General features: G+C 38.5%; 1 protein-coding gene across 2 annotated transcripts in view; it reads right to left on the bottom strand.

Annotated features, from left to right (window-relative positions):
• ADAMTSL1 (ADAMTS-like 1) overlaps positions 1 to 22,505 on the bottom strand; it is a 340,785-nt gene extending 318,280 nt beyond the window's left edge. The window contains exon 1 of one of the 2 annotated variants that reach the window (XM_004677681.2): positions 22,291 to 22,505. In XM_004677681.2, the coding sequence (XP_004677738.1) occupies positions 22,291 to 22,353 (63 nt within the window). In that variant the 5' untranslated portion in view covers positions 22,354 to 22,505. The remainder of the gene's footprint in view (positions 1 to 22,290) is intronic. The other variant, XM_012721598.1, reaches the window with a different exon arrangement.
• Positions 22,506 to 26,119: the final 3,614 nt, after the last annotated feature.

Here is a 26,119-nt window from a genome sequence, read left to right as displayed (position 1 = left end):
CATTAAATTCTCTTTATCCAGAACAGATAAGCTCTTACTGCCCAAATAACTTTAATTGACAATTATTTGATGCACTAACAATTTGCAAGAATAAAATAAATTAAACTTAAAACAGTTTCTTTTTAATTTTTTTTTAAGATTTATTTATGCATTCAGAACTGGGGTGTAAGCCAGAGATGCAGGGGTGGTGAAAGGATTCACCAGGGACAGAGTGGGGAGCAGAACAGATTGTCGAAGTATAATGCTGAGGGGAGCAGCGGGCAGGTCAGGAGAGGTCTGCCTTGCCATGTGGTCACCTCCGGGGCAGGTGGGAATCGAACTCATGTGGAAGTGGCTTAAGCTTCTTAGTGCTGTGCTTTAACCCGCTGTGCCACCAGGGAGGGCCAAAACAATAGTTTCTAATGCTTCAGGATTATCATTTTACATAGCAATTATCTCAATTTCCGTTGAAAACACTTTGAGGGCAGGGATTATACATTCTATTTTTGAACTCTCTATAGTTACTACAATAATTATTTTTGTAGGTCATTTAGAACAAAAGGAAAGATTTTGACAAATACTTAATAGAAGATGAAATGCTTTGGAAGTATATTTTGTTTTAAACTTTAGATTACTTGTTTACTTGTTATTTGTTTAAAAAATACACATAATGCATTGAATAAACAGGAAAGGATCGGGTAGGAAGAAGAGTGATATCTAAACAAGTGATTTTAAGCTCTGGAACATTTCTTCTACAGTTCAAATACAAACTACCACCACTCTACTCCCACCCCCCCACCACCACACGAGATTAATTCTAGCAAAATACTCTGCACCTGCAACTCAGATGCATGTTTTAAAAGGCAATAGCTCTTTCAATTATCTTATCTTTATATCTTCAATAGATAACATTTTCCCTCCAGTTTTAGCCGTAACTCAGCTGCAATAATTGGTAGCAGCTTCAATAATTGGAATGGTTTTGCAAGTTTTGCAGTTTTGGTAGTAAATCATCTTGAAGGTCTAATTATGGTCCCGATAATACCTTTCCATCATCAATGTAAAGTCAACCAAAAAAGGAATCCCGCAATCCAGAACCACCATAATAGCTTAAGCTCCTGAGAATCAACAGATTCTTATTGTTTACACCCCACTAGGTGCTATGGGGTCAGGAAGCATGTGAGGCACAGTTGGGGACCCATAGGTTGATTTGCTACCTGGATATAACTACCTCCCATCCAGGCTTACCATGTTCAACTTCTGTTTGATTCCTAATAACTATCAGCCCCAGAGCTCACTAATCCAAGGTCCTCTGCTCCATGGCTGGGGAGGGAATTGTTTTCTCATAAATAGGAAGTTCTAGTCCTGAATACTGATGTTCTATTTCGACTTAACTCCCCTGAGTCCAACCTAGTGCAACAACAGCCATTAGAGTGGAAAACAAAACAGTTGACAGCTCAACATTCTCTGCAGACACCACATCTTTTCAAGTCCATCTCTGAAACGGGTTTCTTCCGTTTCCACTCTCTTCACTGCTCTAATTTTATTTCTATTTTATGCCTGCAATTTTGCAACAGATTTCCCATGTGAACATTTGACTTCTGAATTTTCCTCCCACTAGCTTGACCTCCACACTGCTGCAATTTATTTTTCTAGAATGCAGACTTAAACTGTTCCCTCCCTGACACAGGGCCCTCTGTGGCTCCACTGCCTAGATTGGCTAGGAATGTCTTAGAAAGCTTCAGGAAGTGACTACCCAGAAGCATGGAAGATAGTGACCTGAAGGAGTTCAGTGGTCAGGTCCTGGCTCCCAGTCTGGGTTCCTGTTTTTGTCATAATGGATTCCAGATCCATTAAAAATGAAATTTAGGTAGAGATGATCCTATTGCTTCAGTTATAAGAATTCTTTATTGAAAGTAAGTAATTCTTGAAACAGAAAATTTCCATTGGGGTCTGTTTTTCTTCACTAATGCAATTATCAGCATCCAGAGCCCCTGACAAATCCTAATGTGGCTTCTGAATAATAAAAGAAATGCCAAATTATACCCTGTACTTTCTATCAATCCATGCATACTATTTAATACTTTGAAAATCCATCTAAGAAAAATTTTCCCAAATGGTGGCATAAAAGTTCATTTTATTAGATGACTTTCAGTTTCTGCACAACTTCTTTCCATCCAAGTATTAGAGGGAGATGTTTTTACTAATGGCTATATCAATTTTCATGACATAATTTGTTATTTTAATATTTAGATTTCCAGATTTATTTTAAACATACTAAATCCTTTCTCAGTAACAATTGAGTCAATTGCTTTTATCTTGGTATAGCTTTTGTTGTATCAGGCTGTGCATTCTCCAGTTAAATGATGACTTCACAAACAAAACAGCCTGTAATTTAATTTCTCTTTAATGTTGTGCAAAGTACATTCTAGAATAAGTTATTTATTTCAAGTCATTGTAAGAAAGACTGAGTTTCTAGAAAAAGGATTGTCTTTCTCAGTCAAGTATATTTTGCCATCATTATTTATAAATGGGACAGCCTTATTTGTGTTGAAAAGTAAATAAATAGTAGTGGCAATTTGAGACCTGAACTGATCCTCTTGTCCTATCTCCCAGTGAAGTCCATCAAGCATATTTCTACCTGAGCTAGTTAAATTCCCTTTACTGTATCTTAAAAATCACAATTGAAAAATATTCAGCATTGTACATGGGAAGTAATACAATCTTCCAGTCATTTGTAAATTAAATGATAATGGCAAGGAGTCATACTGAAGCCATTTATTAAATGGTTATAACATATGAAGCCACACTGTTTTGTGATTTTATGAGCATTTCTCTGATCCTCAGTGTTTGATAAAGGAGAAGCAAAAACTGTTTCACTAAAAATTTGTAAATTTGATGTTTTGCTTTCCATGCGCAAACATTTTGAGTCTGTCATCTCTTTGTTCTCAGCAAGAATAATTCTTTTCCCTTAGCATCATTCAATATTATTTAATGGTAGGAATATTTATATGAATTTACCACATTTAGTAATGTGTAGAGTCGGTAGACTGATGTCTAAAGTAATTCTATAATCTCTAAAATGTCTCAGGAATATATTAAAATGGATTTTGGCCACAGACAATATCAAGATTGCTGAGGTGCACCACAGGCATCTTTTTTAAAGCCTGTTTTGTAATAAGCAGAGAAAGAGAAGGTGCTAAATCATGGTTTACTACTCCATTTGCTTCCCAGCCTCTCTGTCTGGTGCTGGGCCTCAGAAATCAATTTCACACACGACTGCTATCAGCATTCTTTGAGCTATCAAAGAGGAGCTACTTCTCTTCCTTCTTTCTTTCTTTCTCTCTTTTTTCTTATTAAAACCAAGCACCCTTTTATTTCATGGTTTCCAATTTGTGCTTTCCAGCCTTTGCTTCCCACTTTGTCAGTGGTGAAAGTTAAGCTGCCTCCTGCCTCTCCTTTCACTCCTAAATGTTTGGAAGGCTAATGCACCACCACTGCTCCCCCTTCCCCCGTACCCCCAAATTCCTTAACGCTTTGCAATCTGGCTTCTGCCCTACCACATGAGTGATGTGGCTTCTCTGCAATTCATCAGCATCATGTAATTCACCACATCCTATGAGGCTCACTCAGACGTTACTGTGGGATGCGCTTCCGTGGCTTCTCTGTTGGTGACTATTGGTCTGTCCCTTCGTGCTTTATCTTACTCATTCTAACTGGTAAATACTGGAACTCTTCGAGTTTCTCTGCTTGGGGCCCAGCTTATTAGTCCCTTTTTGATCTTACCCACTCCTCCCTCACTTGAATTGTCTTTTCTTATCTAAGAAAAGCACGTTTAGGAACATGTTAGGAATAAAGCACTACTATGATCTGGGAGTGAAAGTTGTACAAAAATATCACTACCCCAATCTTTAGGTTTCTCTTTCCACTCACTCCAATGCTGGTTTGTTGCTTAAACTCAACATGTCCAAAGCCAAATCAATATTTGGGTTCTCAATCCTTTAGCATGCCTTCCTTTTAATAAATAAATGTTTCTATAAAATATTTTTCCCTCCCCATCTGTCTTCTCCCTCACTCCACCCCTATCAGTACACATGCACAACAGTACCCCCCAACACACTGTACACACGCACAACAGTACCCCCACACAAACTCAAACAGTTACTTGTACCTTAGATTTCACTCTCCTTTTGTTCCCTCAGACATTCCATCTGCTGGTGCTCCTTATTGGAATCATTTTACTATAAACCATATGATACAAAACTGGCGTCCCTGTCTGCTTCCACCTCCAGCCAGATCAGCCCTGTTGTGGCCCAGCTACAGGTGTGATAAGGCAGCTCTAGATGAGCTTCGAAAGGTGTTCTGGGAGAGGCCCCTGAGTTCCTGCTCAGGGACTGGTCCTTGGTACTGACAGCTGAAGCCAATGAAGGCTTTCACACAGGGCATGATATGGAGTTCTCACAGGCTCAGTGTACTTATACATATTCATTAGATCCTCATAGTATTCCTAGAGGCATAGCAAGTTTAGGAACATTTTAGGAAAAAGGCACTACTAAGATCTGGGAATGAGAGTTGCAGTAAAAAAGAATAAATCTATCTTAACACCACTTCCCCTACACATAAGGGGAAGTTGGAATCTCTTAGAGTTTAAGTAGTTAATGGGATAAGTATGGGTAAGAACAAGTAAGTTAACAAGGCTGGAATTAAACAGTGGCTTTCTTTAAAAAAAAAAAAAAAAAACTAATAGGATGACCATCCAGGAAAAGGAAAATTAAAAGAAATGAAAGAGTAAATGACTAATATATACAGAAGACTGGATAACACCAGGGAATCTGTTTTGCTTTGCTTTGTTTCTTCAAACCTGGGTCAGAATGATTTTAATTTCTACCTTGTACATGATTCCTATTTTCAAGTAAAAAATTTATAAATGTATAAGACTGGTAGATTATCCTTCAAATTATACTAATGCTACTACCTGCATGCTATGCAACATAATAGGATAATCAACTCCATATAATTCTGTCTTTCAGAAATACAGATGTTTACAGTTTACAAAGGGCATTCACCTCAACTGCATGAAGTATTTGAAGTTTGTAGCATTCCTATTAGAGGAGAAAGGAGTTTCTAAGTTTTATTTGTTGTTTGGATTTTCCATGTTTTTTTTTTTTTTTTTAAGTGGGGAAGGTTCTATTAAACATCATCAAAGATGAGACAAAATCTCTTATAGGTGAGACATGTTTATAATCTTAATTTTTTCAGTTAGATCACTGGTTATCCACTTTATATGTTAAAATTACTTGGGAATCAAGACTACCGGTGATATTGGCCTCCCTCCAGGCCACTTGAATCTGAGCCTCTTGTGACAGGGATATTGGTGGCTGCCGAGTATTTTTTGTTCTGAATTCACCAGGTGCTTTTCATATACAGAAAAATTAGAGTCCTAAAATTGACTAGTATTTACAAGTAAGTTCTAAGATGGCTTTAAAATAAATAGTACTTGGCTGGCCCTCCCTGGTGGCGCAGCGGGTTAAACGCACAGCACTAAGAAGCTTAAGCCACTTCCGCATGAGTTTGATTCCCGCCTGCCCTGGAGGAGATCCACATGGCGAGGCAGACCTCTCCTGACCTGCCCGCTGCTCCCCTCAGCAGTGTACTTCATTAATCTGCCTGTTCTGCTCCCCACTCTGTCTCTGGTGAATCCTCTCACCCTCCGCGTCTCTGGCCTGTACCCCAGTTCTGTATGAATAAATAAATAAATCTTTAAAAAAAAAATAATAATAAATAAATAAATAAATAGTACTTGGGCCCTCCCTGGTAGCACAGCGGGCTAACGCACAGCACTAAGAAGCTTAAGCCACTTCCGCATGAGTTTGATTCCCGCCTGCCCTGGAGGAGATCCACATGGCGAGGCAGACCTCTCCTGACCTGCCCGCTGCTCCCCTCAGCAGTGTACTTCATTAATCTGCCTGTTCTGCTCCCCACTCTGTCTCTGGTGAATCCTCTCACCCTCCGCGTCTCTGGCCTGTACCCCAGTTCTGTATGAATAAATAAATAAATCTTTAAAAAAATAAATAGTACTTTTTTCTTAATTGTTAATTTTGGATACTCTGTGATTTCCCCCTTCAAGTGTGGTCAGTATAGTTCTCCCACCACCACGCACCCATAATCCATCACCATAGCCCCCTCCACTGTTTTCATCCCTCCTTTTTTGCTTTCCCTCTTGGCTGTCTCAAATCTATTGTCAGATTTCAAAGACTATCTTTGACCCTTTGTTTGGTTTCTCTGTACTCTACATATAAGTGACAGCAAAGGAAGGCTTTCTTCAACCAACCTTTACCTTTGTTCTGTTTTAGATTCCTGATCAATAATACTCCCCTGCACCCCCCCCAATCAAAAAGCAATTCTAGTGTTGTTTTCTCAGACCCTTTCTTTGATTTTGCATAGGAAACTTTAGTTAACAGACAAGTTACCATCTGCTTTGAAACAGGAGAAGGCAAGAAACTGGTTTCTAGGAATAAGACGGAGGAACATAATTGTTGAGGTTTGTAGGACACAAGTGTCAGGGATTGTGCTGAGTATGTTGTTTTGTATAATCATTTTACTTAAATGCACAATCTTTTGACATAGATGTTGCTGTGGATTTCTGTTTTACAGATAAAGAGACAGACACGGAAAATAAAAGAAAGACTACACTGGTGGAGTCAAGAATTGCCTACTGGCAATCTGGCTCAAGAATTCCTGACCTTAACAACTAGATCCATGGTCTCAAACTTTAGTATAAACTGCAATCACTTGAAAAGTCAATATATTCCAGGGACCCAGCTCGTTGAAGTAGGAGAAGGTGGGTCTTCAACATTTTAACAAGGGTTCAGCTGATTCTGATACTGACCAAAGATAGCAAATCTGTATATTACACCATATAACCTACAGATAAGAAAACTGAGACACATACAGATTAAGAATAAATAAAGAGGCCCTGGGCCAGGTAGCACTGACCTTGCACAAGACAGATCAAAGTGAGATAAACTTAATGCACAAACTCTCAATCTCTCAGATGGACAAGCAGAAGCAGGAACCAACTGAATCAGTGGAGAATGAATGAGGAAGGAGGTAGAGGTGGGGGGTGGGGATCCATAATTATAGTCTGTATCAGGATCTCAAGTCTAGCTTTGTTCCTATTGGCTAGAAATAGGAAAGACCCTGACACAGTATTCCATCAAATCTAAGACGTAATAGATTGAAGGCATATTATCATTTTATGTACCATTAAGACTTTAAAAAAAGATCACTGGGGCCCTCCCTGGTGGCATAGCAGGTGCAGCACTGCACTGTGAAGCCAAGCCACAGCCGCTTCAATGAGACTTCAACCCCCACCCCCAAAGAGACCCTCATGGTGCAGCAGACCTCTCCTGTCTCGCCCGCTGCTCCCCTCAGCAGTATAGTTTGTGGATCTGTCTGCTCTGCTCCACACTTGTGTTTCTGGTGAATCCTCTCATCCTCCACATCTCTGGCCTGTACACCATTTCTGTATGCATCAATAAATAAAATCTTTTAAAAATAAAAAAAAAATCACTCATTCAAAGGTGGACTGTTATCAGTTACAAGATGTAACCCAGGTTCTAAAATCAGGGGAAAAAAATGTATCTTGGAATCGATGAAATACGGTACAAGCAGTGAACTCTAATGAACTTGGTTCTGAAAATGTGGAAATCACTCAGCACGTTGGGGAGGCTCCTGCTGACAGAGTCCAAATAACAGAGTTCCAGCAACATGGAAAATAATCTGTACTGCATATTTTAACATGATTTGTTTGCTTAAATGCACATAGTTAGAGGAATTTACTGACCCCTTTCCACCCTTAGGTTTTAGTGTTCACATTTCTTACCTGTAAAATGGGCCATGGTGAGGATTAGCTGGGAAAACAGAAAAGAGCACTTGGCACATAAGAGACTGAAAATGGCACTTTCCCCCTTGGCTAAATATGAAGAGATAATTATATTGTTTGTAGTCGATTTTGAAGGAGGAGGAAGGAAAGTAAAAGTAGTAGATGCCTCAAATTAGAATGACAGAAAGACCATTGATTTAAAATATAAATACCTGTTTGATGCTACTCCAAAGTAAATCTGCTTATGAAGTGTGGGCAAGCTAGAGACAATTTCATACTAATGTTGAATAAAGAGGTATGTGCACAGTGGAGAATTCATAATTAGGGGAATGAGAAATTATATATGCCCACTAGATACCAAAAGCTGACTAAAATCTGACTCCTTAGCATTTGAGTTCATAAAGGAAGACATAAAACATGTCTCATAAACTCCTATTTTCTCTAAGAATAATTGTAGGTTGTTTTCTGCAAAGACATTGTACTTCTAATATAAAAGGATGAATTTATGAATTTCAGATATGGTTTGGTTTTTTTTTTACCAGAGACCACAGTTAATGTTGAATAAGATCAGATAACTTATAATTACATCTTTAATGCTGCCTCTTGTACTGGACTATCAGCAGCCTGCAAAGGGGATACCACATGTGGAGTCCATATTATATAATGTGGAATGCTGTAAGAATCAGGGCAGAGATATTTGCTGGCTTCCCATGAAAAGAGTCATAATCATGGCACGAATCTACAGTATTGAATAGTGCACTTCTTGGTGAGAAAACAGATAAATAATCACACACAGGAATATATTGCAATCTTTGTCTACTATAATCAGTAACTTCATGCTATGTGACGGTCATAAAGCTATTAAAAAGTACTGGAGGGCCTCTTTGAACAGCCTCTGTTTATTTTGAAAGGTCCACTGAAAGTGAATAAAGGGTTAAGTCACAATAGTGTGCTAATCATTTCAGAAAGAAGAGGCCTGAATGCATTCTTTCTGAAGAGAGTGATGATAAGTTCTTAATTTTTTAGACTGCTGATACATCCACTTCTCTGAAAGACCTTTCATATTTAGGCAAAAAAATTCTTGACTATAGGTCACAATTATCAACAGGGAGGGCGTCAGTAAAATTATTCAATCTTTCACATATTTATTCAGCCAATAGTTGATAGCCAGCTCAGTGATAGGCCGTGTGTTGCACAGTGGGACCTAAGAAGTCCAACATTCACTGGACTGTTAAGAACCTCTGATGTGAGGTGAAGGGCAGCACAAGGTTTTTCTGGAAATAACTAAGATGCTACAAAACCAGACGCTTTTCCTTCTTCTCCATGGTTGGTCTCTCCCCTGGGAGAAGCAGTAACCTTCTAACCAGACTTTAGGTCTCCACTCTCCAGATCTGTCCACTCCATATGGCCAAGACAGTTTTCTTTGTAAAACACAGACTTGGGTCAGAACTTCTGACCGTGGCATGTGAGGCCCGGGTGGCGTGGCTCTGCTCCAGCTATGGGGAATCACTCACATCTCTGAGCTCACAGTCCTTTTCCTTCTTCCGAGTCTGTGTCCATGCAGAGGTCTCCACCTGGCATACCTTTTCCCTCTCCCGTTTGCTTGTAAACTTCCACCAAACCCTTAGCATGTTCCCGTTCTAGTGTCACCCTCATTGACCCCACCCCCAAGTTGGGTTGATTTCTGCCTCGCGCAGAGCCTGGATAATGTGGACAGAGTACTAGCTTCCTGCCCAGTTTCTCTGTGCTGCTGTGGTTCATATGCCTTCCACTCAGATGCTGTCTGTGTTATATTTTTTAAAATTTCATTTAGTATCTGTGAGCTCCCTGGAGGGAAAACTATGTTCTCCTCATCTTTATGTCCCATGGAAAGTGTCTGGCATAGAGCAGACTAGTTGATAATAAAGTTTTACTGATACAAAGAGAAAAAGGACTGTATACTGAAAGGCACTGGCTAGTTTCTATAAAAATGAATGTGTTTACCTATTTTTTTTCTTCTGAAATGGTGTACTTGAACCTTGCAAGTAATTCAAATAACCTAACCCTTTCTGACATTGGTGAAACAGAACAGAAAAATTGGTGTAATAATGACAGTGCCTCTAATCTGTACTACTAGCTGAGTGACCTGAAGAATGTACTTCAGTTTCCTCATTTAGAATGGAAAATAATAATTGTTACTACTCCACAATGTTTTTAATATAGATAATTATACATATGCAAGGTATATCTGCTATTGAAGCAAACACTTCCTGCACTACTATTGATATTAACTCATTTATGAAACCATGGTGATAGAACTTTATTTTATTGATATCCTTACCTACTAAAATATCAAAAGCTTTGGATCCTTTTTTCATACTTTCTACCTACCTTCAAAGCCATTCTATTTACTTTCAAAATTTTAATGATCTATGGAATCCAAGTCTGGGAATCACTGCTTCCAGTAACATAGAACTCTAAAGTGGCTATTATCTGCTGCCTGGGTTCCTTTGACTAAAAGCCTGGAGTCTCAAACCCAATAGTTCCAGTGACACAAGACCTAGCACCTCTATAAAAAGAAATTAGCAAAGTGAAACTATCAGAGGTAAGAATGCCTCTGGAGTAAGGCAGCTTGGAGTTGAGGTTGGAAAATAAGAATCCCTCCGAACAGAGAGCCGAGGATATTCTGATTGATCATCAGGGTGATGCTCAAAAATCTGTAAAGTTTCCACATACGAATAGTTTCCACAGAGCAAGCTAAGCCTTTTGAGGAAAACCCTACTGTCATCAGCATTCTATATTCTGCTGATTGGTGTTATTCATTTGAGTCAAGGGCTAGTATAAAAATTTTACTACTTAAGTATAGTTCTGAGATGGAAAAGACAGTTGTTTATGTATCACATAAACAAAGAGACAAAGTAATACGCTCATTACACTTAGGTTTCAGTATTACTTAAAAATAGGGGTGTCCAACAAAAAAAATGCAAAGAGAGATCTTAAATATAAATTTTTAGAGCTTTAGAGTTTTTCTAACACATTCTTTCTTGAATCATATAAATAATGAATTAATGTGTCTATTTCTTTAGGCAGAGACCTCCTTACATCAGCAATAGTTAAATATACAGTTTAAAGAAAACAATGTCCCGACAGCAATATAAAACCAATGCAAGAACCCAGCAGTTAAGTTCCCCCTCCCCTTACTTTGTCCTAAATCCCTTTTGATATTATATGCAGGAAGATCTACCTTTAGAACTCTGTTGGCTCAATATAGTATATCTGGTACCAAACACAGTGCCTGACATACATCAGACTCTCCATGAATATGCTAGTTAACATTAAAGGAAGGGAAAGAAGCCAACATTTCTTGGAGACCTACTATGAACAAAATCCCGTAAGTTATTTTCTCATATGTGTCACCAAAATTTTCACTTGTTCCTGGGTATGGAGTGAAAGACATAGCTGGAGTGAAAGACAAGCCTTACAGACTTCAGTTCTCTCTTCTTGTCAGATCACCTTAATGTTTATAAACTAACAGCCATCCTTGAATTTTAATTCAAGATAATTTTCAACAGAGTCATTTGTGTTTTTCTTTATGTGATGTTTTAAAATTTCAAGCTTTACCTGGCCAGCTTAACTGGCTTTTATTTAAAGTCCCTTAGAACATATGGTATAATAGGAGAAAAGGAATAAATGAACTCTATCCTAAGGAGTTTGAATTCAAAGAGTTCTGAATTCCAAGACCTGGCTCCTACTCATTAGGTATTTCTAGCAAACACGTCCCAAATCTCTTTGTAAACAGTCATATTTTAAATTTGGCTATTTACAAAATGAAAGGGCTGGAACAGGTGATTAATTCACTTACATCAAACAGTTTGTGAATATCAAACTTTTTGCTGGTGCTAGGGTTATAAAAATATCCAAGAGAGGATAAAACCAAACCCTAGCTTTCAAAGAGATCCCAGTCAATTGAGGTAAAATTTTATGCTATCTGAAAGATTCTGTTTAGTTCTAAAAATGTTATGAATCTATGTCCTGGGAATACAAATGTCATTATACTAACTCTGTAACAGTAATTTCAAAGCATGTTTGTTATCTTGGATCAGTTACAAGGTCCTAAATAAAAAGTAAAAGCAGGCCCTCCCTGGTGGTGTGGTGGGTTAAAGCACAGCACTGCAAAACTACCCGGAGCCTTGCAGCATGAGTTCAATACCCAGCCAGGGATCTGACTCACATGGCATGACAGACCTCTCCTGACCTGCCTGCTGCTCCCCTAAGCAGTGTATTTCACTCGATCTGCATGTTCTACTCCCCATTCTGTCTCTGGTGATTCCTCTCACCGCCCCTACACCACTGGCCTGTACCCCAGTTCTGTATGCATAAATCCATAAATCTTTTTTAAAAAGTAAAAGCATGTGGCACATCAGGAAAATTATATTAGGTCTCAAAGAACATCTATAATGAAAAAAATAGGTTATTTCTTAAAAACTTTCCCTCCAAATCTCACTTCAGTACTTGAACAGTAGGAGTTCTTATTGTTTCCATTACCCACTTTTGTTTCTGGTTCTACTGATGAAGTACAATATTTGAACAATATTGTAGTTCAAATGGTGAGATTATAGCCAGCAAAGTAGGCTGAGAAATTGGACACCCTACCATACCTGACCTTGGGAACAAATTCAGGTATATTTATTTTATTGGATGCTTTGAATTTATTATATGTTGCTCATAATTTCCTGTCTCATTTCTTTAGTGTTCATAGAATTTATGCAGGGTGTCTTAGGTTATCATACTCCTTCCCTCCTTTGTCCCAATATTTATGCCAATAGGCTGAATTGACTTAGAGCAAGTCCCCGGACAAAAATTGAAGGGGAAAAATACCCAAAGCTTTAGTTAGAGAATGGCAGAAACTTTGGAAAAAAATCTGAAAAAGCAATGAAGATGAAAATGGAAACTCTGTGAAAATTAATGTAGTGTAGAATTGGCGAACATACTACTTATTTCTTTAAACAAATAGAAGAAAGAACCCGCTTATGAGGTGCACCCAAATAATTCACAGGTGGTGAAACTATTAGAGTCCTGCAATTTCTTGTCTCAGAAGTGGAATAAATCTCCTATATTATAAATGGCACATGGTCACACAAAGCATTTTTCTACTATTCCCTTTCTTTCTACTATCCCCCTTTCCCATATATCATGCCTTTTTGGTTTTACATAATGAATTTATCTAAATAAGAATGTTAGAGGAAAAATTTTATCAGGAAAAGAGATATATTCCCTACTATGAATGTCAGAAGTGTCATTGCAAATGAAATATGCTTAGTTTTTTTGCATGGATTTTGGTCATTACAAAGGAAGCACAATAAAGTAGAAACTATAGAAGATAGAGGTTTGCCTGCACAATGGGGTACATGAAAACTCCCTAGAAGCTGATAATGCATAATTATGGTAGTTCGTACAATGATAAGAATTTGCTTTGAAAAAAGTTTTTTTTTCCCCCCTGAAGAATTTATATTACATTAAGACTGCTTCAGTTTGTTTGCTACATGTTGTTTAAAGACATGTCTATAGATGTCTATAGATTATGGACTCTGGGAAAACTTGCTGTTCAAAGTCAAATGCTGATTGATGATATCCATGAAGATAACACATAAACAATCTGTGGGAAGTCCTAACTTCTATTATGTGTGGGTAAGAGAGTAAAAACCTTTGTCTAAACAAGAACAGAGAGTTACTTACCAGGATGAAACAGTTTGGGGGAAATTTAAGACAATAATGTCCTAAAACATATATAGGTTGCAAATGACTGTTACCTCAATTTAAAGAAAATTATTTTTTTTAATTAAGTAAAGAATAAATAATAAAGCAGACAGAGGTGTAAAATATAGATTAAATTGAAGGACTGGCTATGAATGAAGAACTGTGAAAAAAATGATAGAAAGTGAAAATACCCACTACAGAAGTATTTGAAGTATTTCCTTCAGAAGGTTTTTTTTTTTTTTTTCAATTAAAAATAACTCCACCACAAGTCCATTGGATCCCCTCCAAAGCCTCCTCTTTACCCTTTCTTTCCCCTCTTAGAGGGTGGTAAATGCACCTGAAGAGGTGTGACCCTATACCTCAGAATCACATATGGCATTATAAAACAATGTTACTTCAGTTAGAAACAAAACAAAACAAAACAAAAACAACAACCAACTTTACTCCAAATTAAAAAAAAAAAAAACCCTCAACCAGAAAATATCCAAAGTACCAAACTTCTTACTGAAGTATAGGATCTGAATTTCCTATGGACCTTGGTTTTGTGTTGGGTATACAGTTGGTCAGAAATAAATAATTTTTATAGGAATGAAGGTAATCACTTGTATTTCAGTACTTTGAAGATTACAAACACTTCTGCATCTAAGGGTGCATTTGCTTTTCACTACATTTTGGAAAGTTAGATAGGATGGACAACAGTGCATGAATGGGGAGGTAAAAAGCTAAAGTGGTTAAATGACTGGACAAAGAACATCGAGCTGGAATCAGCATTCAATCCAGATGGCTATACTCTAAAACCAGAGCTCTTTCATGACACCTGGACACTTAGAAAGGTGTATTAAAGTGAGTGGAAACTGGGTGTTCTTAGATGTCTGTTTCACTTTGTATGTCTCGTGTTAAACTTGTTTTATTTGAATTATGTGTGAGTCTGTTCTCCTCTTGGTCACCAGTTAAGCCCTTTGTTTGCTGTCATTCCCCTCTTGGAGTAGGGTGGCACTATGTCTCCCTTTCTCAGTGTCTTTTTTTCTGACCTTTGGTTTGTGTGGTTCTGCATCCTTGGGTGAGTTGGTTGATACTGCTCTGTTCCAGAAGATTCCAGCTATTTACTACAGATTTATCTCTCTTGCTTTCTTTCCTTATTTGGTTTCTTTCCTCAATTCTTATTGCTTCATTTTCCCTAAATGCTTTATTTGAAAAATAACCACGGACCCATTTACCTATTTTTTCAGCAGTTTTGACTCAAGTCCCCAGTTGCTTAGCACACTCTAGGTATAATGTAAGTAGCAGACCACAAGGGTTAAATCACCCTTAAAGATAACATGGCATCATCTTCATTCACTTTTCCCACACAAATGAAAGTAATATGAGTACTTCTAAATAAGTGTTAGCACACAACTGCATCTAAATTGGAAGCATATTTTACTTTAAAAAGTTTTCAGTATAACGAAAACCTTCCCCTCAAATGTCAGGGTTTTAGCACAACAACAACAATTTTTTTTTTTCTGTTTTTGGTAGCATTTGTTTGATAAAGGTTTTGGGTTATAAAGGTATATTTAGTTAATATCCACAGATGTAATTTTGTGACAGTGACCGTGTGGGGCTCTGCTCCCTGTGATCATGGAGGATACTGAAGTCTTCCCTTTGTGTCTTTGCCATGCCCTACAGTCTTAAATTTCTCTACTGTTCTGTATGCATCTGGAAGGCAGGTGAAGAGAGAGAACTTGGTGGCTGGTGGATTAAATGGAGATAGCAAACCTAGAAGTGCTATGTGTCTCTCCCAACTACTTGCAGTGGCCACAGCTCTGTCTATCACACACACTATTCATAGAGAAGGCTGCAAAATATAGTTTATCTTTGTGTCTAAATAAAAGGAAATAAGTGTGCTTAGGTGAAATTATAGCTTTATTTCTGCTAATATAAAAATTTATAAGTACCGGCTCCCTGCCGTGGCACAGTAGTTAAAGTCTGAGCACCATCGACACAAGTTCGATCCCTGACCAGGGAGCTGACCAACATGGCGTGGCAGACCTCTGATGTCCCACCTGCTGCTCCCCTCAGCAGTGTATTTCAGTATAACTGCCTGGTTTGCTCCCCACTCTGTCTCTGGTGAATCCTCTCCCCCATCCCTCCCCCACACCTCTGGTATACACCCATTTATTGTATGCATAAATAAATATTCTAAAAAAAAGAAAAAAGATGGTTAAAAAAAAGAAAACTTTTAAGTACTTTCCAGTTTTATAAAACTGTGACTAATAAAATCATATTTTTTCCTGAGAACATGTTTTTAATCCAAGGAAAACTACTTGAGAACTAACTAGATTTTAAATGATATAAAACATGCAAACTTCATTTTAATTAACTAGAGTAAAAGGGATTGTTGTTCACTGGCTGTTCATATATATATATGTGTGTGTGTATATATATATGTATGTATATATATATGTATGTATATACACACACACAATACACACACACAGAAACATACAATATGAGAGTGATACAAAATATGTGCCTTTTTTTAGGGGTGCTGACTTAGTCTTAGCAAAACCACAATTCATGAAATGCTTCATATATGAAAATGAGGTGCACATTTTACTTTCCTACTTTACATTCTTTTCAATTTATTGTTATGCCATTTGTTATGCTATTTTTATTCATCCATTCAGCCAGTCATCTAACCACATTTATTGGGATCTAATTACCAGGCATTCTGATAGAGGCAGGAGAACAAGTCACTTCTATTGTCACCCACTACTCTGTGGAACAGACAATATGTAAATGCATATGGATGCCTGGTAACAGCGATACATGCCAAGAAGCAACAGAACTTGAAGAACTTATTTTTTTTTAAAACACTGTAAAGATTACTATTCTTTCTGCTTACCATGGACAATTACTACATGATGACTGTACATGTAGCTATACATTGGGGGAGTTTGGGGTGAGGGTGGTGAAACCCAGAAACTGGGTTATTTCTTCTTGGAAGGTTATTGAATTGAATGAGATAAGATATATGTCTATGATAGAAATAGAAGCCATCAGTAACTACAGGGAAACATGCTAGTTGACTTAAAACACAGAAACTCTGAAAATAGAAAAAATAAAAGTCAGCAGTCACCGTTAGCTTCAGGTAATGACCGACTACCATTGGGACATCTTCTTAACTTGATCAGAAAACTTTGAACTTCTCAGCAGGGTGGGTTCTCAGGCAGTAAGGTCCCCAAGAGGGGAAACCAGAACAGTTAAGCTTTATTCAATGTAGGTTTTAATCTTGAAGTTCGGGAATTGGGGAGATTTAGTCATTTATTTTTGAGCTCATGGAAAGAAGGGGTTGATAGCAACAGCTTACCCCAGTTAGCAGGCAGGCTCCCCGCACAGCTGTGCTGGCCTATTTCAATTAGGATCCTTTAGGACTTACATCACCTCTGGTATGCCAGTCCTAAGCCGCTTGTGAGCCAGTACTGCCAATCAAGCCAGAATTCAACCACATGGTATGGTTTTATGATGTAGACAGAAAATGACATGAACTTGTCTCATTCTGGTGAAAACACAGTTTCAAGCCAGTTCTCTAGAAGAAGAAAATTAGCAAAAATGGCAAGACTGTAAAATTTGAATTAGACGCATTTTCCTGTGATTATCTCAACGCACGTAACTAGTAGGTTAATCACAGTGATTCAAGGAATGCTCTCACTCAAGACCAGACTGTGGTGCTCATGCAGGGGTCACTTCTGGGTCACTCTGATCATGAGACCACAAGAAATAGTGGAATATGCATAATGAGGAAAGAAGAGACTGAAACATGTCAGAACAATCAGACATGAGAAAGTGTCATTGCTGGAACCTGAAAATAGCAAATTAAAAGCAAAGCTCCCATTTGACTGGAGACACTGGGCTATTTACATAAATCCAGGGAACACTGAATATGTGGCGAATTAGAGAGCCATCTGCCAGCTCCTATACATCCTCTCTGCTCTTAATTTTATTCTACTTATGATGCCCATATGTACAAGGCGCTCTTGTAGGTACTGCAGGAGCAGCAGAGATTCACAGCACACTGTAATTTTTTGAAAGAGCTTTAAATTATATGTGATTAAGTGTTAATAAAGGGGAAAACCAACACCAGGCCACGTCTCATCCAACATAATTCTTATGTAAAATTCATGAGAATAAATTGGATTTTAAAAAATACAGGGGTTAATCCTTGTTAACTTATTAAAAATGCACAACCCTGGCCCTCCTTGATGGTACAACACATTACGACGCAGCACTACAAGCTAGCTGCAGCTGCTTCAGTGCAAGTTCAGTCCCCAGCCCTGGAGGTGACCCACATGGCGCAGCAAATTTCTCCTGACTTGCCGGATGTTCCCCTCAGCATTGTACTTCCTTGATTTGCTTGTTCTGCTCCTTACTCTGTCTCTGGTGAAGTCTCTCACCACCCCTGCACCTCTGGCCTGTTTCACAGTTCTGTATGCATAAATAAATAAATCTTAAAAAAAAAAATGACACCCTCTCCCCCGAATTTAATTTTATTTTAGGATAGAATAGTGAGCCTCTGCATTAATAAAGTTTAGTAATAGCCTATCATGGAATGTTCATAGGGCTGTTCTCTACTGTATTCACATATTCTGATTAAGGGGAATCAACATATATTAACAGTCATATAAAGGCACAAATAATACATTCATTTACTCCCTCTGTCTCTAAAGTCTTCAATATCCAGGTAATCTTTCAAGGGAAATTTTCCTGGTGTAACAGGATTCTTTTGTAGTTCACTAGTGACCACTATTGGACAGACTTCTCTCAGCTTATAGGAAGCCATAGAACTGATTCATAAGTGAATAAGAACAGGGTCAGAGTGTGATCCTGAACAGAGAGAAACACTGGATACTGGAGCCTGAGAAAAACAAAACTGTCACTGCCCATGTCTAGACAAGAACCTTTAGAAAACCATGAAGAAATGAATGTTCAGAGAAATGATTCTTCTGTAGATTTGTGCGAAAAATCCTTAAGCTTGATTTAGACAAATGAGGCATACAAATCAAAATAGGTGTAGAATTAACAGTCACAGAACACTACTTGTACATGCACAAGAACACACACACACACACACACACACACCACATGCACTCTTACAGAGCAGGTTACAATCTGCTGTAAATAAGGGATTTAACATTCATCCCACAAACTAATGGTGTTTCTCGCCATCCAAGATAGATCCACTTAGATAATAGTGGAGGAGAGTGCCAGAGAGACTGAAGGGAATGGGCTATTGTGTTTGACTAGTTTCCATGTATAAATTAGTGCAGAGAAGCGAAAGAAATTCAACAGAAAAACACATGTACTTTATTATAATTCCGAGTGTTGTTCTTGCAACTCCCATAATAGTAGGCAAAAGAGCTTAAAACCACTTAAAAGAAACAAAAAGCAAATGCAAATTTGATTGAATGCCTTTCTGACAAGAGGTGATTTGACTTCAGGTTTCGATGGACACATATGTCAATGTCTGGTCATGGTTTTGCTACATTTCTTTTGAACTAAACAATTGAGACAAAGGGGGGAGAAAGTTAAAGGGGAACAGGGTGGAAAGATGGGGAAGATTGAGTTATGTGGCAAAATTGAACCTGAGCATTAGGATGAAATCTCTTGACTAGACCAACTGTTCATTATGTCCAGAATAAAAGAGAAGTCTGTGCTGCATGAGTTGTATAAAAATATGGGTGGTAATGTAATAGAGATAAAGAAGATATAGGGGGCCCTCCCTGATGGTGCAGCAGGTTAAAGCACTGCACTAAGAAGCTAAAGACACTTCAGCCTGAGTTTGATCCCTGCCACGGAGGTGATCCACATGGTGTGGCAGACCTCTCCTGGCCCGGCAGACCTCTCCTGTCCCACCTGCTGCTCCCCTCAGCAGTGTACTTTGTCAGTCAGCCTGTTCTGTTCCCCACTCTGTCTCTGGTGAATCCTCTCACTGCCCCTGCACCTCTGGCCTGTACCCCAGTACTGAATGCATAAATAAATAAATCTTTAAAAATAAAAAAAAGATACAGGGTTCTCATTCTCTCAGGAATAATGTTCCAAGGGGAAAGGACTTGGGAAAAACTGAGGGTAAACAGCATTGGGTATCTGTCTGTACACATTCTTGAACCCTGGCATGGTACAGATAACTCTGCTGTCAGTGATAGAAGTCTGTTTTGATGCCGAAACTGAGTTTGCCGCTAAACAAACAGGATGTTTTAACTTAAGAGGGAACTTTTGAAGTTACTTAAATTACTTCTAGGAGCAAACAACCTATTGTAAAATGTACAAATATAGGAAAAACAAGCTGCCCATTTCAATTTCTCTGTCAGACAGTGTTGCACAGACTTTATACTTCTGGTTCTAAGTCAGCAGCTGAGCCGGCTAATGGTCATTTTGTCTTAGATCAATAATTTAGTTTTGGCTACAAAGCTAAAAGGGCCAGTTAAGTATATATTTTTAAGGGCCAAGAAGATGCAAAAAGCCTAAATATCTCCACTAATGACTACAGATCAATCTATACCATTGCTTACATCATTACTAAACATTTTACAACCACAGAATAAAGTAAAAAAGTTATAATCTCTTCATATCTGACTTATGGGTTCAAATGTAACCTGATTTTTTATCTGTAAAATGGGTTTAAGCCTTATTTGCAAGGTTACTGGTAAGACAGATTATAGTGCTTTTTCCATATTGGGCCTGTGGTTGGCACAGTTAAACACACAGTTCATGGTGGGCATTACTGATGATGTTATTGCTCTGCACAGGAATGTACGGGGGCGCTCAAGTTCTCTTTATTGTCTAGCATAGCATTCAGAATCACAGTTCATTTATATGGAGACATAAAACAAAAGGGTTTGATTTCATTTTATCTTTACAATACAACAATTACAAGTGAAAACAAAATATAGCTTAAGTCCTGAAATAAGCAAATACTCCTTTTTATCCCCACAAGTCTAACTATATGCCCACATGCACAAGTGAAGACTTAGGATATCAAAAAGGGTATAATACATTTGCCAAATGCTTAGCAAAACAACTATTCCTGATTGGGCAAGGTTTCCAAAGTATAATGAGGTCATACTTTCTTTAGGAAGATACCAAAAAAGCAATGTACCGGTAATTTGCTTTATGATGCAATTTAATGGGAAAATAACACAACTCTTAAAAGAGTCACAAAGTGGGAAAAGTGAGGTAAACTAATGGTATGTATATAAGTAACATGTCCCAAATGGAAAAAATGAGACCCCTTTCATAATTGCTCGCTGCTGTAGTCATAATGCACACCTAAACATTCTGTTGTTTATATTCCTCAGCACAGCTAAAACTTAGTTTATTCATGCTCACAGTCCAGTTGCTCTTTACGTTTCTTTAAGTGTTTAAAACCTGAACGTATATTCCTATATTTACAGCAGTTATAATGTAGAACTATGTTTTCAGCGGTACAAGATGTTAATTTTTAAGAAATAGGAATATGTAAACTAATCACTGTCTGGTCTTTCTAACTGATGGAGCTTCTTGGTTTTGTACCAAATGGTTTTGCTTCTCTTCTTCAAAATTACAGCACAGATCAAATTTGTCAGCCTAGCCAGAACAAAACATTCCTTCACCATCAAAGATTCAACACACCATATACATTCATTGCATTTTTACCTTGTTCCCTTCTCGCCTGGTTACCTTCTGAGGAAGTTCTGGCCTGCCACACGTGGGACAGGGAGAGTTACAGTCACGTTTGTTTGGAATCAGTGTGTGCAAATTTTGGAATCAAACCTTCAGATGAGGTTTACTAAGCTGCCTGCCCAGAACACTCTGGTTTAAAAAAATGTGCATTGCTATTAATATTTTGAGTGTAGATTTTTTTTGGACAGTAAGTGTTCATTTTCTGCCCATAAAACCAAGTATGAGTCACAACGGAACATTTACTTTGAGTCAAAAATGCAGTGTGTGCTGATGTTCAAGAGCAGAGCATCTTATCACTGTGACTGTGGAAAGCAGCCGTTCGGAAAGTCATCATTTTCTTCTTCAAAAGTAGATCTGAGATCAAAGACCATAATCCTCAATTCATAAATACGAGCATTAACTTGTATCCATAGATGACTTGCAGTAATTATGAACTGTAATCTGGGTTAGCTGCTAAGAGGCTTTCACTGCCTCTGTTACCTGCTTTGTAGCACATGTGCACACACAGAGAGAATTCACGAAGGCAGGGGGATAGTCCCTCACAGACCATCCTTCAAAAAATTCTAGGAACACCAAAGTGAGACGTGTTTGACTTCAGAATGTCTGTTACCCCAAGTCTAAGGCTAAACATCACCACTAATACTGGCTCCTCGGCTCACAGACACGATGCACACTCTCTCAAAGTTCAGGTCTCAGTATTATTAGATACCTCTAACTCCATAAAGTCTTGCAGAATTTATTTGGCTTAGGAAGATGCTGCTACAGTTCTAAAACCAGTTAGTTTTATTTTCTCATAAATCATGTAAATTATTTTACCTGGCGTTTGAATATAAAGAGACACACACAAGCCCGCACTCACGCGCGCGTGCACACACACACACACACACACACTATCAGCACCACCACCACCACATTCCCACCACCATCACCACCACCACCACCCCAACAACACCTAAATGGCAAATAGCAACATATTAAAATGAAAAGGCATTTACCAGGAGCAGGAAAGTCAGAAAGAAGAGCGGTGTGCCAGGAGTTGCCCGACGGCAGCATTCCATGGTTGGATCCTTGCCGGGATCTGAATCGGACACTGAATAAGCTGCTAAGTGCTCCTTTGCCTGCTGTCACATTCAGTACTGGTGCTAACACTCCAGCCCTGCCTATCAGCTTCCATCAGCCCCGCTCACATTTCCTGACCGAGGGGTGGGTGGGTGGGTGGATGGGTGGGGGGTAAGCTGAATGGAATCTGTCTTGGAGCAGGCAGCCAGCCAATCAGGTTCCTGCTAATCAGACATGCTGAATAACAAAGCCAGGGGGACAGAGAAAGTGTAACAGTGGAGCGAGAAAAAGGGGGAAAAGGACGAAAAAAGAAAGTTGCGTAGAGCGGGTGGCAGAGTGAGAAAAGAAATGCAACAGATGCAGAATTGTAAAAGACGAAGCCAAATCCTGTGCTTTGAACAAACCTGGTTAGTTCTTTGTGAGCTATATTTCTATTTGCCGTTTGCTTATGCTGATGCCTGTTTTTTTGTAAAGTACAGTAGCTCCCTGTGACTCTGTATTGTTCCATTCAGGAGAGAAACTTAATCCCTGTCAATATATAACATATGCCATAAAGGAAAAGAACCATAGACAAAAACGGACTTAATGTGCCTTTTAAATGTGTTCTGTACAACTGCTTTATTCCTTTCCATAAAATTCCTCTTTATTTTCCCCCTTGACTTGGAAAAGAGAGACTATATACATTTTTTGAACATTTCTCATTCAACATACAGAGCGGCAACAATTACTTTGTCTATTAATGACTCGAGTTGCTTTTTTTGTAAGGTGACACATTAAACATCCAAGGATTACTAATTTATTTTTTATAATATAATAGTGTATTTTTACATCATTTTGTACATTTTTTTTCATTCATCTCAATTGTAATCCCCGTGGCAAGGCTTACTAATTTTAAAGACACAATTAGAAATTTAGATCCCCTAGTTTAAATAGAAACACATAACAAAGACACCAGGATGAGGGATGATGAGTGGAGCTGAAATTTGGGGTTGAAGAACAGCCTGGTTTTGACATACTGCCAACTCTCAACTATCTGCTTTTGCAGGGGGAGGGAACCAAAGGATGAATTAAATCCTCAGTTAATCCCCAAACCTTTTAACCAACAGCTTAAGCCCCTTCCTTATCCACATCCTTTATCAGAGCTGCTATGAAGCAGCAGAAAAGGTTGAACTGAGTTCTACCTCCTCTTCCCTTTCACTGGTGTGAGAGGGTAGCACTGACTAGAAAGATGATCTTAGAGATCCAGTCCAGCCCCGGGGGGCGTACTAATGAGCAGTGAAATGACAAGGCCAGTGGCAGCCCAGGGAAGGTCAGGCAGCTCCCCAGTCTGGTGAATCCACCAGCATGAAAGTCTGGCTCTACCAGAGGAGGATTTTATTACAGTTTTAGGAAAGTGTCAAGTGCCCAACAAGGATGTCTCTTCCCTTATCTGCTAATGAAATCCTTGAATTTTTGAAAGAATGAAACAGTAAACTTAGCCTTACATTTCCATAGGTATGTCACCAGAAAGTTTTTTTTCTTTATAGATCATCTGATAGCCCAGCAGTATATTTGGTGGAGGTAGGAGATATTTTTGAACGAACTCGCTTTCCTTTCATTAATAAAAATACCGACAAGAGGTTTGAAACACACAAATATGGAAAACTTGATCAAATCATAACAGGCATGTGAATACAGGCAGGTTTGCGCTTATACATACTTGAGGTGTTACTTTCAAAAAAGCAAAGAAAAGCAGGTTGTTCAACTTCAGGTTACTTACTTCATATGGTATTATCAATTAAGACAGAAGAGTTTTCAAAATCTCATTTTCAACCAGTTATTGAAATTGGATCATGCAAGGATTCACTTTTTTTCTCACCTAGGGAAATGAATAGTACAAATTCCTAATAAAGAAGTCCTATTCTTGAAATAAGCTTTTCTCTTTCAGGAAGATTTGCTGTACACATCTCTCAAAAACTAGCCCAATAATTAACTGGTCCAAATGATAAACTGGTGTTCTCTAGAATCCTCATCACATTAAAAAGACTGATTAAACTCTCATAAAAGTTAGGTTATGTATCTCTCTTTTTGCCATTGGAGCTTTGTGTTGCAGTTTTCTTTTTCTTTATAATTTTAACCAAAGTCATCAGCTAAAGAGTTCCAGCTAGTTCTATACAATGGAATATATTATCCAGCACAATTCTTCCCTCCTCCTCCTCCTCATATACAAACATCGCTTATTAGATAGCTCCAAAGGGAATAGGTAGTGAGAGCAGGAATAGAAGCAATGACTTGTGCAAAGATACAGTCTGTAAAGAAGCAGGACAGAAATTGGCTTAATCATAGATTAACCAGCAGCTACTTATATATCGCTCTAGATGTCTTTCTGCTTTGGAAAAAAAAAGCACTGCCTAGATATGGTGAGTCTGCCTTGGAGTTTGATGAACATGCCAATGTAGAGCAAGATGGTCACCTCAATGATGTTGCTGAATACTATGGTATTTTAAATTCAAGCCTGCTTGCATGTTTTGAATGATTGCAAGATGCCCTCCACAGTGTCCCAGGCTTCCTGTCCCTCTGCTCACAGCATTTCCTTTTCTATCAGGAATGCCCAGAGAAACAAGAAAAAGCAATTGCATAATCCAGAATTATACACTGCAGGGTTAACACTTTTATTTCTGATAAAAAGAGAATAAAATCAATTTGGGCAAGAGTGATGGGGGAAAATTTATGGGATCAGCTAATTTTGATCATTACCAAAGTTTATGTGGAGTCTTTAAAGTATCTGGAAAGTTTACAAAATGATTTTCCATTTAGTTTCACTTGACCTTTATGACTATGCTGTAAAGTTAATTATGTACTTACCCCATTTTACACAGGTGGAAACTGAGGATCAGAGATGCTGAGTGACTTGCCACAGGTCCAAGGGGCAAGCATTAGCCTTTGATTCTAAAGCACTCTTATGTCATATACATACATATACCCATGTATATACCTCTGCATGAGTTTGTGTAAGTGTTCATGTGTACATGCATGTATGCACATGTGTTTGTATGTATTGCACACATGCATTTGGATACATTGTTGAAGAGGTATCACACTGCTGGGGCATGGATTATAGTGAAGACGACAGCAGAAGGCAGACTCTCCAGATTTTACTATGGATATATGTTACCTGACAATGGAAAGTATCTGATTTTAGTCTACAGCTTCTCTGTCTCCCCACTTTGTCATTCCCAAAACCTTTTTCAGTGCCAAGAAGAAAATAACCTAAACTCTTGGTAGTCTAGATCCATACTAAAGGCATCTTGGGAAAGGCCCCTTATGGCATCTGAGCAGGGCGTTGGCCGAGTTCCTTTTTTCCTTTTCAGGTATCTAAATTAAAGCCGTCTGCCAGTGTCTGAGCAGCAATAGCAGTGAGGACACTGTAATACTGGTTCCCAGCTCCCTGCACAATATATTAGGTGAAATGAAAGCAGAAGCAAGAGAGAGTGTCAGGGCTGTCTGAAACATCATTCCAAATGGTATGGATTTAACAATACTTAATTTAAAAAACACCAGCTTGGACAGGAGCAAGCTGTTAACATTCAGTGTGCTTTATGGCAGGAAAGAGTGAGCTAAACTCTCAGAATTTCTCTCCCTGGGGAGAATGTGTTACAGTGTTCACGCCGGAGCCACCTGTCTCTTCCTGAGTCTGGGCCTCCTGGTTTGGCCCTCCAGTCACAGAAACTCGTATAGAGGGGCTTCTGTAAAGAACTTGGGGTAGTGGCTTTGATGAACTGAGTA

Source organism: Condylura cristata, unplaced genomic scaffold (assembly GCF_000260355.1).
Source record: "Condylura cristata isolate star-nosed mole 26May11 unplaced genomic scaffold, ConCri1.0 scaffold00006, whole genome shotgun sequence".
In the NCBI taxonomy this organism is placed as follows: Eukaryota; Metazoa; Chordata; class Mammalia; order Eulipotyphla; family Talpidae; genus Condylura; species Condylura cristata.
Note: the sequence above shows the minus strand (reverse complement) of the source record. Positions and strands in the feature narration are given on the sequence as shown.